General features: G+C 41.4%; 1 protein-coding gene across 3 annotated transcripts in view; it reads left to right on the forward strand.

Moving 5' to 3' along the window:
* Nucleotides 1-9,845, forward strand: part of LOC140735891 (metal transporter CNNM3) — a 33,025-nt gene extending 23,180 nt beyond the window's left edge. For 2 of the 3 annotated variants that reach the window (XR_012100833.1, XM_073061480.1), the window contains 2 exons: nucleotides 6,006-6,141; nucleotides 8,455-9,845. Coding sequence is in view for 2 of the 3 variants with exons in the window: in XM_073061480.1 (XP_072917581.1) it covers nucleotides 6,006-6,141; nucleotides 8,455-8,531 (213 nt within the window). In the remaining variant the exon portion in view is untranslated. Of the gene's footprint in view, nucleotides 1-219; nucleotides 366-6,005; nucleotides 6,142-8,454 lie in introns of all 3 variants that reach the window. The other variant, XM_073061473.1, reaches the window with a different exon arrangement.
* Nucleotides 9,846-12,147: the final 2,302 nt, after the last annotated feature.

Consider the following 12,147-nt stretch of genomic DNA (forward strand, 5'->3'; position numbering starts at 1 on the left):
TTCTTTATTTATGTTATTTATTGCTATTAATTTAAATTTGCACTTGCACAGTTTGTTGTCTTATGCACTCTGGTTGATCTTTTGTTGATCCTATCATACTTCTGATTTGCTGAGTATTCCCACAGGAAAATGAATCTCAGGGTTGTATATGGTGACATGTATGTACTTTGATAATAAAATTTACTTTAAACTATAGTCATTTAGCTCTGGTTTCCATAGTGAACCAATCACCAGCTACTAGTGTCAAGTGGAGTCAACGAGACCCGTTCTCCAGGGACCTGTTGGAAGCTGGGGAGAATGCGAACGTATCCATGTACTGCCCCGACTACACCGTACGAGCACTTAATGACCTGCAGGTTCTAAAGGTAAGATCAGTGTAAGGGTAATGAAGAGATAAAATGAGGCAGAAAGTATTGGAATTACATAATGGTGGCAGTCATCACCTGGAAGGTGAAATGCAGCGTTAGATTTTCGATGTTTTCTTTATACGTACAGTGTAAAAGTCTTAAGCACGTATGTATAGCCAGAGTGCCTCAGACTTTTCTACAGTACTGTAGTACTTTTATGTATTGCACTGTAGTGCTGTCGCAAAAAAAACCCAAATTTCATTGAATATGTGAGTGATGAGAAACCTGATTCTGATATGAGTCTCTATTGTGGACTGAGGGTGGGAAGGCGGCAAGGAGAGGGGAATGTACATTACAATACATAATAAAAACTGTAAGATTCAATAGGTATACTGTACTGTGCAGAAGTCTCTGTGTGTATACATATACACACGTCCAGCAGCGGGTAACAAGGTAACAAGCATGAAGAACTGGACATCACCAGGGCCTAACATGATCCATGCCTATTGGCTAAAGAAATTAACATGGCTGGCATCTCAAATGACTCAGCTGCTTGAAGCAGGCACCCACCCTAACTGGCTAACTCAAGGAAGGGCAGTACTCATTATGGAGGGTCTTCACAAAAGAGCAACACCATCAAACCACTGGCCTGTAACCTCCCTGTCAACTGTAACCTCCCTGTCAACAACATGGAAGCTCCTGTCAGGCATCATAGCCACCAAGGTGAAGGAACGTGTGTAAATCCTGAGCTCTGCTCAGAGGGGGATTGGTAATGGAACCAGAGGCCCTAAGCACCAACTAGTGGTAGACAAAGCAGTCACGTGAGACTTCAGGACTAGGCAAACCAATCTAAGCACAGCTTGGATCAACTACCCGAAAGCATACGACACAATGCCTCACACGTGGGTCCTGGAACGCCTGTCTCTGTACAAGGTCAACAAGACGCTAAGGACCTTTATCAAGAACTCTGGGCTGTTGGAGAACAATGGTAGAAGTTAACTCAAAGCCAATAGCACAAATGGCCATCAGATGTGGAATATACCAGAGTCATGCACTATCCCCACTACTGTTCTGCATAGGCTGAACCCTCTCAGCCAGATCACCTCAGAGTGGATATGCGTACAGGTTTAAGAGTGGAGTGACCGTCAGCCACCTCCTGTACATGGATGAGAAGCTGTATGCCAAAAATGAAAGAGACATTGACTCACTAATTCACCAAAGGTGTACAGCAGAGACATCAGGATGTCATTTGGACTGGGGGAGTCAAGTTATCTGAAGGCCACATACCAGATGTATAGGGCAGCTACAAATACCTGGGGATCCTGCAGGCACATGGAAGTCATGATGAGGACACAAGGAAGGCTGCAACATTCAAGTACCTCCAAAGAGAGACAGGTCCAAAAAAAACCAGCTGAATGGGAAGAACAAGAGCAGAGCCATCAACACATTCCCCCAATAGTAATCAGATACCCAGCTGCAATAGTGTGTTGGACAAGGAATAAGTTGGAAGCCGCTGACGTCAAGACCCAGAAACTACTAACAATACATGGAGGATTCCATCCAAAGTCCAACGTCAAGTGACTACACCTGCTGGAGTAAAGGAGGATGTGACTTTGGAAGTGTCAAAGCCACATTCCTGGAAGAAGTATGAAACATTCACGAGTTTGTCAGAAAGATGGCCCCTAAGAATGCCCTGCTAGGAGAATACCTCAGACAATAGGCAGGGGACATGGAAATGGAAGTGGGTGAGGCAGGAGCAGAGGCCCTGGCAGGACAGGCCACTGCCAGATATCAGAGGTGGCTGACATAAAGTCTTACCGATGGCAGGGCTGAGGGACAGCACAGAGGCTCTGCTCACGGCTGCACAAGAATAGCTGCTGAGCACAAGAGCGATAGAGGCAGGAGGCTGTCACGTAGACAAGACCCAGGATGCAGACTGTGCAAGGAATCCACTGAAACCCAGCACACAGTAGCAGGGTGCAAGACGCAGACAGGGACAGCACACACTGAACGGCACAACCAAGTTGCGGGAATTGTGTACAGGAACACCTATGGTGAGTATGGATCGGACACTCCCAAGTCCTCATGGGAAACACCTGAGAAGGTAGTGGAGAATGACAGGGCTAAGATCCTGTGATAAGCGGGTATTGGCCAACCAACCAGACATAGTAAGAAAGAATATGAGATGCTGGAGAAATACATGGGCTTGAAAGAGCAGATATATCCTGCTTCCTGCTCCCCCTCCCCTCTCCCTTCCCCTTTTCCCAACCATGATTCGGCTCTCCCTGCCCCTTCCCACTTTCAGTCCACAATAGAGACCCATATCAGAATCAGGTTTATCATCACTCACATAGGTCATGATTTTTATTTGTGGCAGCAGCACAGTGCAAAACATAAAATTACCCTAGCTATAGATGTGTACATAAGACTTTTGTACAGTACTGTAACACTATTCAATCAATTATTCAATTCCAACATTGTTGTCCTTGCATTTTTGGGAAGGCTCTGAGGGATAAAATAGTGGAGTGAAGTCTACTATACCATTTGTGTAAATAGGGTTAAGATCATGCTGAATTACCCTGTGAATAGCACTGATGATTCCCCATCACATTTCAGCTGTGATGCTCACATCCTGAACTGGTGTGGGTTTCTAGAGATGAGAGCACCCACTCTCAGCAGACACATCAGGCTTCTGCTTTAATAATTTTTGCACTGTAAGATGGTGGAATTTTGATGTTAAACTAAGGATTCTAGGGAAATGCTATTGAAGAGTCATTTTATTAATTCTCAAGTATTATTGGCCTTTAAGACTTAGATTTAATTGTTTATTAAGCCTGGAAATGCGCTACAACTTATATTTGCAAATGAAGGAATTGAGAAGAACACAGATTGGATTAAATTAATACCTGCAACCAGCTAGTTAATTTTTGTATACAAATGACATTTCCCTGTTCAAACTTCAGAGCAGTGTAATAACGGGCCAGACTGTTCTACTTGTGCACAAATACATAGGTGTGATTGAGAAGTGAGTGTAAGTTTGAATCCCACAACAGGGCATTACCTTTCAGTTGTAATGTTCTCCTTCTGTATTGGTGTGGGTTCAAGTCCTGGAGGTTTGAGCTCCATCTTGGCTGCCACGCTGGGGTACAGCTGAAGTAATATTCCACTTTGTGAGATGCTACTATTTTGATAAACCAAGCCTTTGGCTTTGACATGGATGTAAAAATTCCCACTGTACTATGGAGAACAGGGGAGTTCAAGATTCACGATAGTTCATTGTCATTCTTCTGTACATGAGTGTACAGGAGAACAAAATGATTGTTACTCTGGATACGATGCAGCATTTAAAAAATACAAAAATAAAGAATGCAAAAAAACCCACAGGAAATGTAAAGGCTTTCCTAGACTACACAGTGTACAAGTAACTGTTTTGTACAGTACATAGACTGATTGTTTGTGTTAAAGTGTGCTGGGTGATGTGTATGTCGTGGTGAAGCTGGGTGGAAGTGTTGTTGATCAGCTTGACAGCTTGGGGGAACTAACTGTTTTTGAGTCTAGTGGTCCTGGTCGGAGTCTTTTCCCTGATGGCAGTGGGACAAACATCTGCTGCTAATCTTAAAGTTAAAAGCATCACTAGATCATCTGGTAACTTATCTCAATTCTATTTTATAGCATCTTGTGGAATGTGAATTACCTGCCTAACTTTTCCACATTAGTGGTAACATTACACAATAAGCCTTAACTTATCTGTAAAGCACATTGATTCTGAAAATAAAAATCTAGTGAAATGAGTCCAAGCCCTTTTCAGTTCCTTGTAACACTATGGAATGCCTCGCACAATGTGGTCCATGACAAGGAAATGTACAGAGAAGTCTGCTACTGGACCAGGAAAGTCTGCATGCCACCTCTGGATAGTAAAGAGGTTTGAGCACTGGGTTGAGAATGACAAGTTAGGTTATTGTGTTCCTGACAACTGTTATTATTAAGTACCATCAGAATCAGTTTTATTATCTCTGATGTATATTGTGAAATCTGTTGCTTTGTGGCAGCAGTACAGTGCAGTAATAAAATATTACTGTTACAATAAGAAATATAAAAATAAATAGTGCAAAAAGAGCAAATTGGTAAGGTGTTTATGAGTTAAAGGACTGTTCAGCTGTTCCTAAAACATTGGTAGTAATGAGAAGAGGGTGTGTCCTGTATGATGAGGGTCTTTAATGATGGGTGCTGCCTTCTTGAGGCATTGCAGTTGATGGTGGGGAGGCTGGTGCCCATGATGAGTTTACAGCCTTTTCTAATTGTGTGCAGTGGCCCCTCTATACGAGGTGTGTGATACAACCGCTCAGAACGTTCTCCATGCAAGTTCTGTAGAAATTTACTAGAGTCTTAGACAAACCAAATCTCCCTAAACTCCAAATGAAATATAACCACTGGTGCGCCTTCCTCTTAATTGCTTCAGTATGTTGGACCCATGGTATATCCTTAGCGATATAGACATCCAGGAACTTGAAGCTGCTCACCCTTTTCACTGCTGATCCCTCAATGAGGACTGGTGTGCATTCTCCTAAACACCTCTTTCTGAAGTCAACAATTAATTCCTTGGTCTTGTTGACGTTGATTGAGTTCAAGGTTGCTGTCATGACACCACTCAACCAACCTATCTATCTCACTCCTGTATGCCTCCTTGCGACCATCTGAGATTCCGCTGACAATAGATGTGTCATCAGTGGATCTATGGATGGTGTTTGCCCTGTGCCCAGCGATACAGTCAAGCATATCTGGGATTGGATAGGATGAGAAGTTCGGCTCTACCACAGTGTCTCCAACTCTTGAATGCCCATCTGAAAAAAGACCATTTGGACTATATTCAAAGTTCAAAATAAATTTTATTATCAAAGTACGTGTGTCACCATGTTCAACCCTGAGATTCATTTCCCTGCGGGCATACTCAGCAAGTCTATAGAGTAGTAACTACTGTAACAGGAGCAATGGAAGATCAACCAGAGTGCAGAAGACAACAAATTGTGCAAATGCAAATATAAATAAATAGCAATAAATAACGAGAACATCAGGTAACAAGATAAAGTCCTTAAAGTGAGATCATTGGTTGTGTGAACATCTCAATGGGTGGGCAAGTGAGTAGTTATCCTCTTTTGTTTAAGAACCTGATGGTTGAGGGGTAATAACTGTTCCTGAACCTGGTGGTGTGAGTCCCGAGGCTCTCGTACCTTCTACCTGTAGGCAGCAACAAGAGCCTGGTCTGGGTGGTGGGGAAGGTGGCATGTTATTTTTAACAGCAGCATGCTAAAGAGAATTTGTATTTTTGGGTGATATACTTGTCATTGAGTCACGGATAGGTAATGGTTCTGCTGCTGATCTGTTGTAATGATCTGTAATAAACAATACTTTGCTAATATTCCAATTTGCGTCACTTTCTTTTTAAGCCTATCATCCCTACAGCAGCTTACTGGAGTCCGTTGCCCTGGAGCTTCTGTTAGTGTTTCTGTAGCTTTGGGTGGGGTTGCTAGCCCCATGCCCAACCCTCCTCCTTTTGCAGCTGGGCTTGGGGACCATCCAAGGCGGAGATTTATGCCACAATAAATGGGAATTTCAGATATTGCTGCTTCAAGCTCTGTGTGTATGTGCTTTTTTCCATAGGTTACCCGAATGCAGTATTTAAATGCACTTATGGCCTCAAAATTGCAAAGCTCTTCACCATCACCAGACACCTTTGAACTGAAGGTGATGCCTACCAGCCAGGCGAAGTTACTCAATAAGCAGAATTTTTCCACATGTGAGTTTTGTTTTGTTAACACATGGGTTTTATGAATGAATTAGCTGCATTGATGGGGATATTTTAATAATTGTATTCTGACGGTTCTGGATTAAAATGAAACAAAGTTAGGATACCTAATCAGGATTGAAACCGAAGATAGCCGCAAAGGTGTTTGGGCAGGAAGCATTCTTCCACATAGTCCCAAAGAATGGTACATTTGGAAGTCTTCTCCTAAATATACACTCAATGGCCTCTTCATTAGGTACAGGGTTGGATCCCAGTATGGTCTGCTGCTGCTGTAGCCCAACCACTTCAAGGTTTGACATGATGTGCATTCAGAGATGCTCTTCTGCACACCACTGTTGTAACACATGGTGATTTGAGTTCCTGTTAGCTTAAACCAGTCTTGCCATTCTCCTCCAATCTCTCTCATTTATGAGGAGATTTTGACCACGGAACTGCTGCTCACTGGATGTGTTTTTGCTTTTCACACCATTCTCTGTGAAGTCTAGACTGTTGTGCATGAAAATCCCAGGAAATCAGCACTTTGGACAGACAGACAGACAGACTTTATTGATCCCAAGGGAAATTGGGTTTCGTTACAGCTGCACCAACCAAGGAGTTGAGATGCTCAAGCCACCCTGTGTGGTGCCAACATCATCAAAATCACTGATCACATTTCTTCCCCATCCTGATCTAAACTATAACTGAACCTCTTGGCCATGTCTGCCTGCTTTTATGCCACATAATTGGCTGATTAGGTATTTGCATTAACAAGCTGGTGTACCTAATAAAGTGGTTACTGTGCGTAGATACCCAATTTGAAATGCATGATTGTGATCAGAGCTGTAAATCATGTACTGGCTAAAGATAACTTTATACAGAATGCTGAAATGAAATGTGTTAGACTTCTAAATCCAGATGGAGTCCTTGTAAAAGGTGACACTAGATAAATAACCTAATGTGCTCATATTCAATTTGGTCACCACCACATAGATATTTGTCTTCCATCCCTTAAATTAAAATAATGGGATTAATTATGAAGTTTAAACATGAACTAGCTTGGGGAAACAGATGTTGATTTGGATTCAGTAGAGGAAGTGTACTGCGTCACCATTTTCCATGACAACTGAAGAAATAATATAACTGTGAATCAATGGCATTAATCCATTTTTCCTAGAGTCATCTTGATAAAGTTCTACTGAACCCAACTGCTTCGACTCGGGAAGAATTATAGGAATTCATGGTTAAACCTGAATGACTGGGAGGAGTGAATGACCAGTCATCAATAGTGTGGCTGTAAGGGGAAACGATCGAAGGAGTAGACTGCCCAGGCGTGGTATTGGGGGTGCAGGTGTTTTTGGTTAGAAACTGTGGAACTTGGAATGAAACCGAGTGCAGACTGATCAAGATGCGAATAATGGCAAATGATCAGCAGTGGAATCTGAGGAGGCCTCCTTCTGAAATAAATGTGCAGTAATTTGAGCAAAATCGATGAGTGGCAGAACAAAGACTGAAATGTAATACAGCCAAGTATAAAGAGGCAAACAAAACACAGTGACCAACATAATCCAAAAACTGCTGAAGTGATGTAGGAACGTGAGCAAACTAACTTTTGCAGCTCCAAATAGAAATGAGTAAAGTTTTAAAGATGATGGTTGGCAGTTGAACTAAAGTAGAATACAAGTTATTTCTTAGTTATTGAAAACTCCAGAAACAGACCCTTCAGGACCCTGCAAGGAAGAATGGATGAAAATCCCCCAAACAAGAATTAAAAGACTTAGCTGGCTACAGAAAGTGTTTACAAGCTGTGATACTTGCCAAAGGGAGTGTTACTAAGTACTAACCATGCAGGGTGCCCAAACTTTTGCTTCGGGCCCTTTTCCTTTTTTGTTATTTTGAAACTGTAAAAGATGGTAATCAGGTCACCTTTTTCTCGCTTAGCTATTCACAGTAACACAGATTTTGACCCTGCTGTTGAGCAGTCACTACAAACTTGAACAATAGCTAAACAGCCGCCTTAAAGGCTCACATTCCTGATAAGTTAGGAGACCCAAAAAAAGTTGTCTTCTAAATTTTCTTCTCAAAAATCTTGTAAATTTCATTTGCCTGATTGATTTTGAAGATAAGGTATTGAAAACTAAGCAAGAGAAGAGAGAGACGGAATATTGTCCAACATTTCCCTTGTACAGTCCTCCTGATAGAGGCTGCTGTTCGCATCTCACATATTTACACTTTTTGGCACTGAATGGATGTCACAGATATTGGTATTGAACTCCGATGATAAAAAGTTAACTTTAATGTGCTTTTTTCCACCCCCCCTCCCCCCAGTGTCGTCATCAGGCACTAGCAGAAGTAAATCGCAGACTAGCGAGGAAGACAGCCCTGAGAGGAATGCTGGCGTCTAGTGAAGGGAAGCCACGGAGAGTGTTTGTGTCTTCTGTGCCCAGAGCCACACCACTTCAGTAAGCTGTGAGCATACCGTGTAGGGCCGGCTGGAGCTAGTGCCACCCAGTTTGTTGGAAAGACTGCGTGCATTTGCTATTGCAATGCAGAGTTGGGGAAAGAAGAGGACTTATTTTTGTAGATATTGTGCACAGTGAAAAGACAGTGGAGTGTGTTATACTTTATAAAAAAAAACTAACGTGACTGATTCCTCAGATAGAACTGGTATATGTGATTTTTAGACTTCAAGGTTATAATTGTTATTAATCTATTGCATATAATAGATAAAACTTTCATCTTGACTTTTGTACCCGTGGTCTACGGGTTCTTGTGCTGTTACTTGAAGACTACAGAATGAAGATCTTTTCCAGCAATAACAATTAAATACATCACTTTTTAAAAATGTTACAATGGTTATATCATGGTGAAATCCAGATTTCAAAATGCCTCGGACTCCTTGTCATTAGCTTGCTGGCCTTTCAATTCCCGCAGTGGCTGTGCTTAAGAAAGCTTCGTGGTTAGCTATTTTTGAAATCAAATCACTGCTGTAGAGTAGGGGGAGAATGCAGCGGCATTGTGACATTGCTTAGGAAACTTGTGAATTGAGAGATAAATAATAGTGTGGATGCTAGGAAGGAGTGAGTGATCTTATTATGGCCCCATAGAATATTTTTTATAAGCTTAAAGTTTAAAACAATTTCCCCACCCCCAACAAGTGACTCTGGCTGGATTGAATGAGGTTGCTTCACTGATTGAATGAAAGAAAGAGGTAACTGAGGAGGTTAGTGAGAATAGGGCCTTTTTGCCATTTCTACAATATTTATATTGACTTCTGTTAATAGTCAGAGCCTCAGGTTACCTTTCCATCGGAAAGGGGACCTGCACGTTCTATAACACTTTTCTGGGAGTGCCAGCTTTGACTTTCTGCAAACTTCTATGTGGTAGCTGATGTGATTGGTGTGAAGCCAAACAGTTCAGAAGATTAGAAGGATCAGCTTGCAATTTCCTGTATTACACTGGACAACAAAGTTTTTCAAAAGTGTTGCTTCCACAATTTTTGTTTTGTTTATGATGGACCACTTGAAGCTGACCACAAATATACTTTCAGACCAATTGTATTGTGTAGGAATTCAGAAAAACACTTCTATTGAATATTATCGGTGCTAACACTTTGCAATAGTTCAACTAAGCTAAAGATGTTTTGTTGATGGTTTTCATTTGTACTTTCTGAGGCTTCTCATTTAATGTCCAACAATAATCAGCCGGCATTGAACGATTCCAGTTGCCCTGTTACTGTTTCTTCATGACTGCAACGTCCTGGTGAAACCCTTCACCGTGCCACTGACGGTGCCAAAATTTGCTGGGAAGAAGTCTAAATGAGAATGCAGAAAATGAATCTTTACTGACATGTTGCACTTCACGGTTTTGTATGCTTGAAGCATGTTTGTCAAACAGCTGCACGTAGTTTGGTGCTCTAGTTGCCAACAAATTTTTCAGCAACGTCTTGAATGTCTTCCATGCCATTTTCTCCAGTCCTACTAGAAGTTCTTTGAATTGCCAGTCATTGATGACCTGTTTGATTTGTGGACCCCCAGAAATGCCTTTCTTGATCTTGGCATCTGTTATTCTGACTTGAATTATGAATTGAAATAACAAATATAGGTGATTTCAAAAAATAGTGTGTGCTGGGGAAATTTCATGGTGATTTTGATGATCAGTGGCCCAAGACCTAAGATATACCCAAAAGTATTCAGAAAGCAAAATCTTTGTTGTCTAGTGTAATTAATCTTGGGTTTAAGACAGACAGACACATACTTTATTGATCCCGAGGGAAATTGGGTTTCGTTTCAGCCGCACCAACCAAGAATAGTGAAGAAATATAGCAATATAAAACCATAAATAATTAAATAATAATAAGTTAATCATGCCAAGTGGAAATTAGTCCAGGACCAGCCTATTGGCACAGGGTGTCTGACACTGTGAGGGAGGAGTTGTAAAGTTTGATGGCCACAGGCAGGAATGACTTCCTGTGACGCTCAGTGTTACATCTCGGTGGAACACTGAACACATTAATTAAAAAGTGAAGTAAGCTATGTCACCCCTTCAACTCTCCCCACCACCCAATAAGAGGATTTGTCTTGCAACTTTGCTTCCTAATCCACGTACTCCACTCTGATCTTGGAGGGGAGAGTAAATTGGTAAGAGTTCCCAGTTTCCTGGTGCTGTTTGAAATGAGAACAAGAGAGTGTTGTGATACTTTGTGCATTAAGATGCATGTGATCAAGGCTTCTCTGAGAAAAGTCACTTAGGCTAGATAAGGCATGACTGTGCCTCTAGAACATGGGTTCCCAACCTGGGGTCCACAGACCCCTTGCCTAATGCTATTGGTCCATAGCATAAAGAAGGTTTGGGAGTCCCTGCTCTAGAAAGACCCTGTGGAGCACAAAATCAGAGGAATTTGTGAATGACTTTCACCCTCTGAGATGCTGTGTTTGTAATGACACCCACGAATGTAAATATACAGTCAACTAGACACTCACACATTCCAGTATTTTTTGTTTGGTAATTTTAACTGTCTTTGGCTCATCTAATTTTAATGAAATTTGATTTGAAGTTGTAAATGGTAACTGTTGAGTACTTTTAAGTTTTAAAAATATTTATCATGTCCTGATATGAAGCAGATCAGTCTTGGGTGGAAAGTGGTTGATAAAATTAACTTGGTTCTCTGTTCTGTGGAGACTTTTAAGAGACATTTAGATAGATACATGAATGTAAGGAAAATGGAAGGATTAGTCAGCCATTTGATTACCAATTGAATTGGTTCAGCACAACATTATAGTCCAATGAGCCTGTCCGTGTTGTACAGTTCTATGTTCTGAGACAGTGGAATTCATCCTGGGTTTGCTTCTCTTGGCTGCTTGTAGAAGGACCTATTAGAAGGCATCAGAGCTTTGAAGTGAGCTGAGAATAGGATCTGACTGATAGTCTTGCCAAACATGAAAAGCCTGAAACAGTGTCAAGGAGCTCTCGGTAAGGATCAGTTTAATTGGTATTGAGAGCAACACACCCAAAATGTTGGAGGAACTCTGGCAGGTCTAAGCAACATCTACGGCGAGGAATAAATAGTCAACATTTCTGGCCGAGAACCTTCATCAGGACTGGCGAAAGGTCTTGGCCTAAAACGTCGACTCTTTATTCCCCTCCATAGATGCTGCCTGACCTGCCGAGTTCCTCCAGCATTTTGTGTGTGCTGCTCTGGATTTCCAGCATCTGCAGAATCTCTTGACTTTAGTTGATGTAATCAAATTGTGCAAATGGACACAGTGAGGTTAATTAAATTGCAGGATGAAGGACAGGATCATGGCTGTCAAATTCTGAATACAAGGAGGCACTTCCACTCAGTTTTGCCTGCTTACATTGAGAAGCACACTATTCAAGATGAATGATTTTGTTTTTAACATAATTGAAATAATTTTTATAACTGTAGTTTTACCAAAGAGTTTAGGGAACATTATGTAAGTGCCACTAATTCAGCCAAAGTTAAATTTTATTTTAAACTCTTTGTATTATCCCAGTATT

Source organism: Hemitrygon akajei, chromosome 1 (assembly GCF_048418815.1).
Source record: "Hemitrygon akajei chromosome 1, sHemAka1.3, whole genome shotgun sequence".
Taxonomy (NCBI): domain Eukaryota; kingdom Metazoa; phylum Chordata; class Chondrichthyes; order Myliobatiformes; family Dasyatidae; genus Hemitrygon; species Hemitrygon akajei.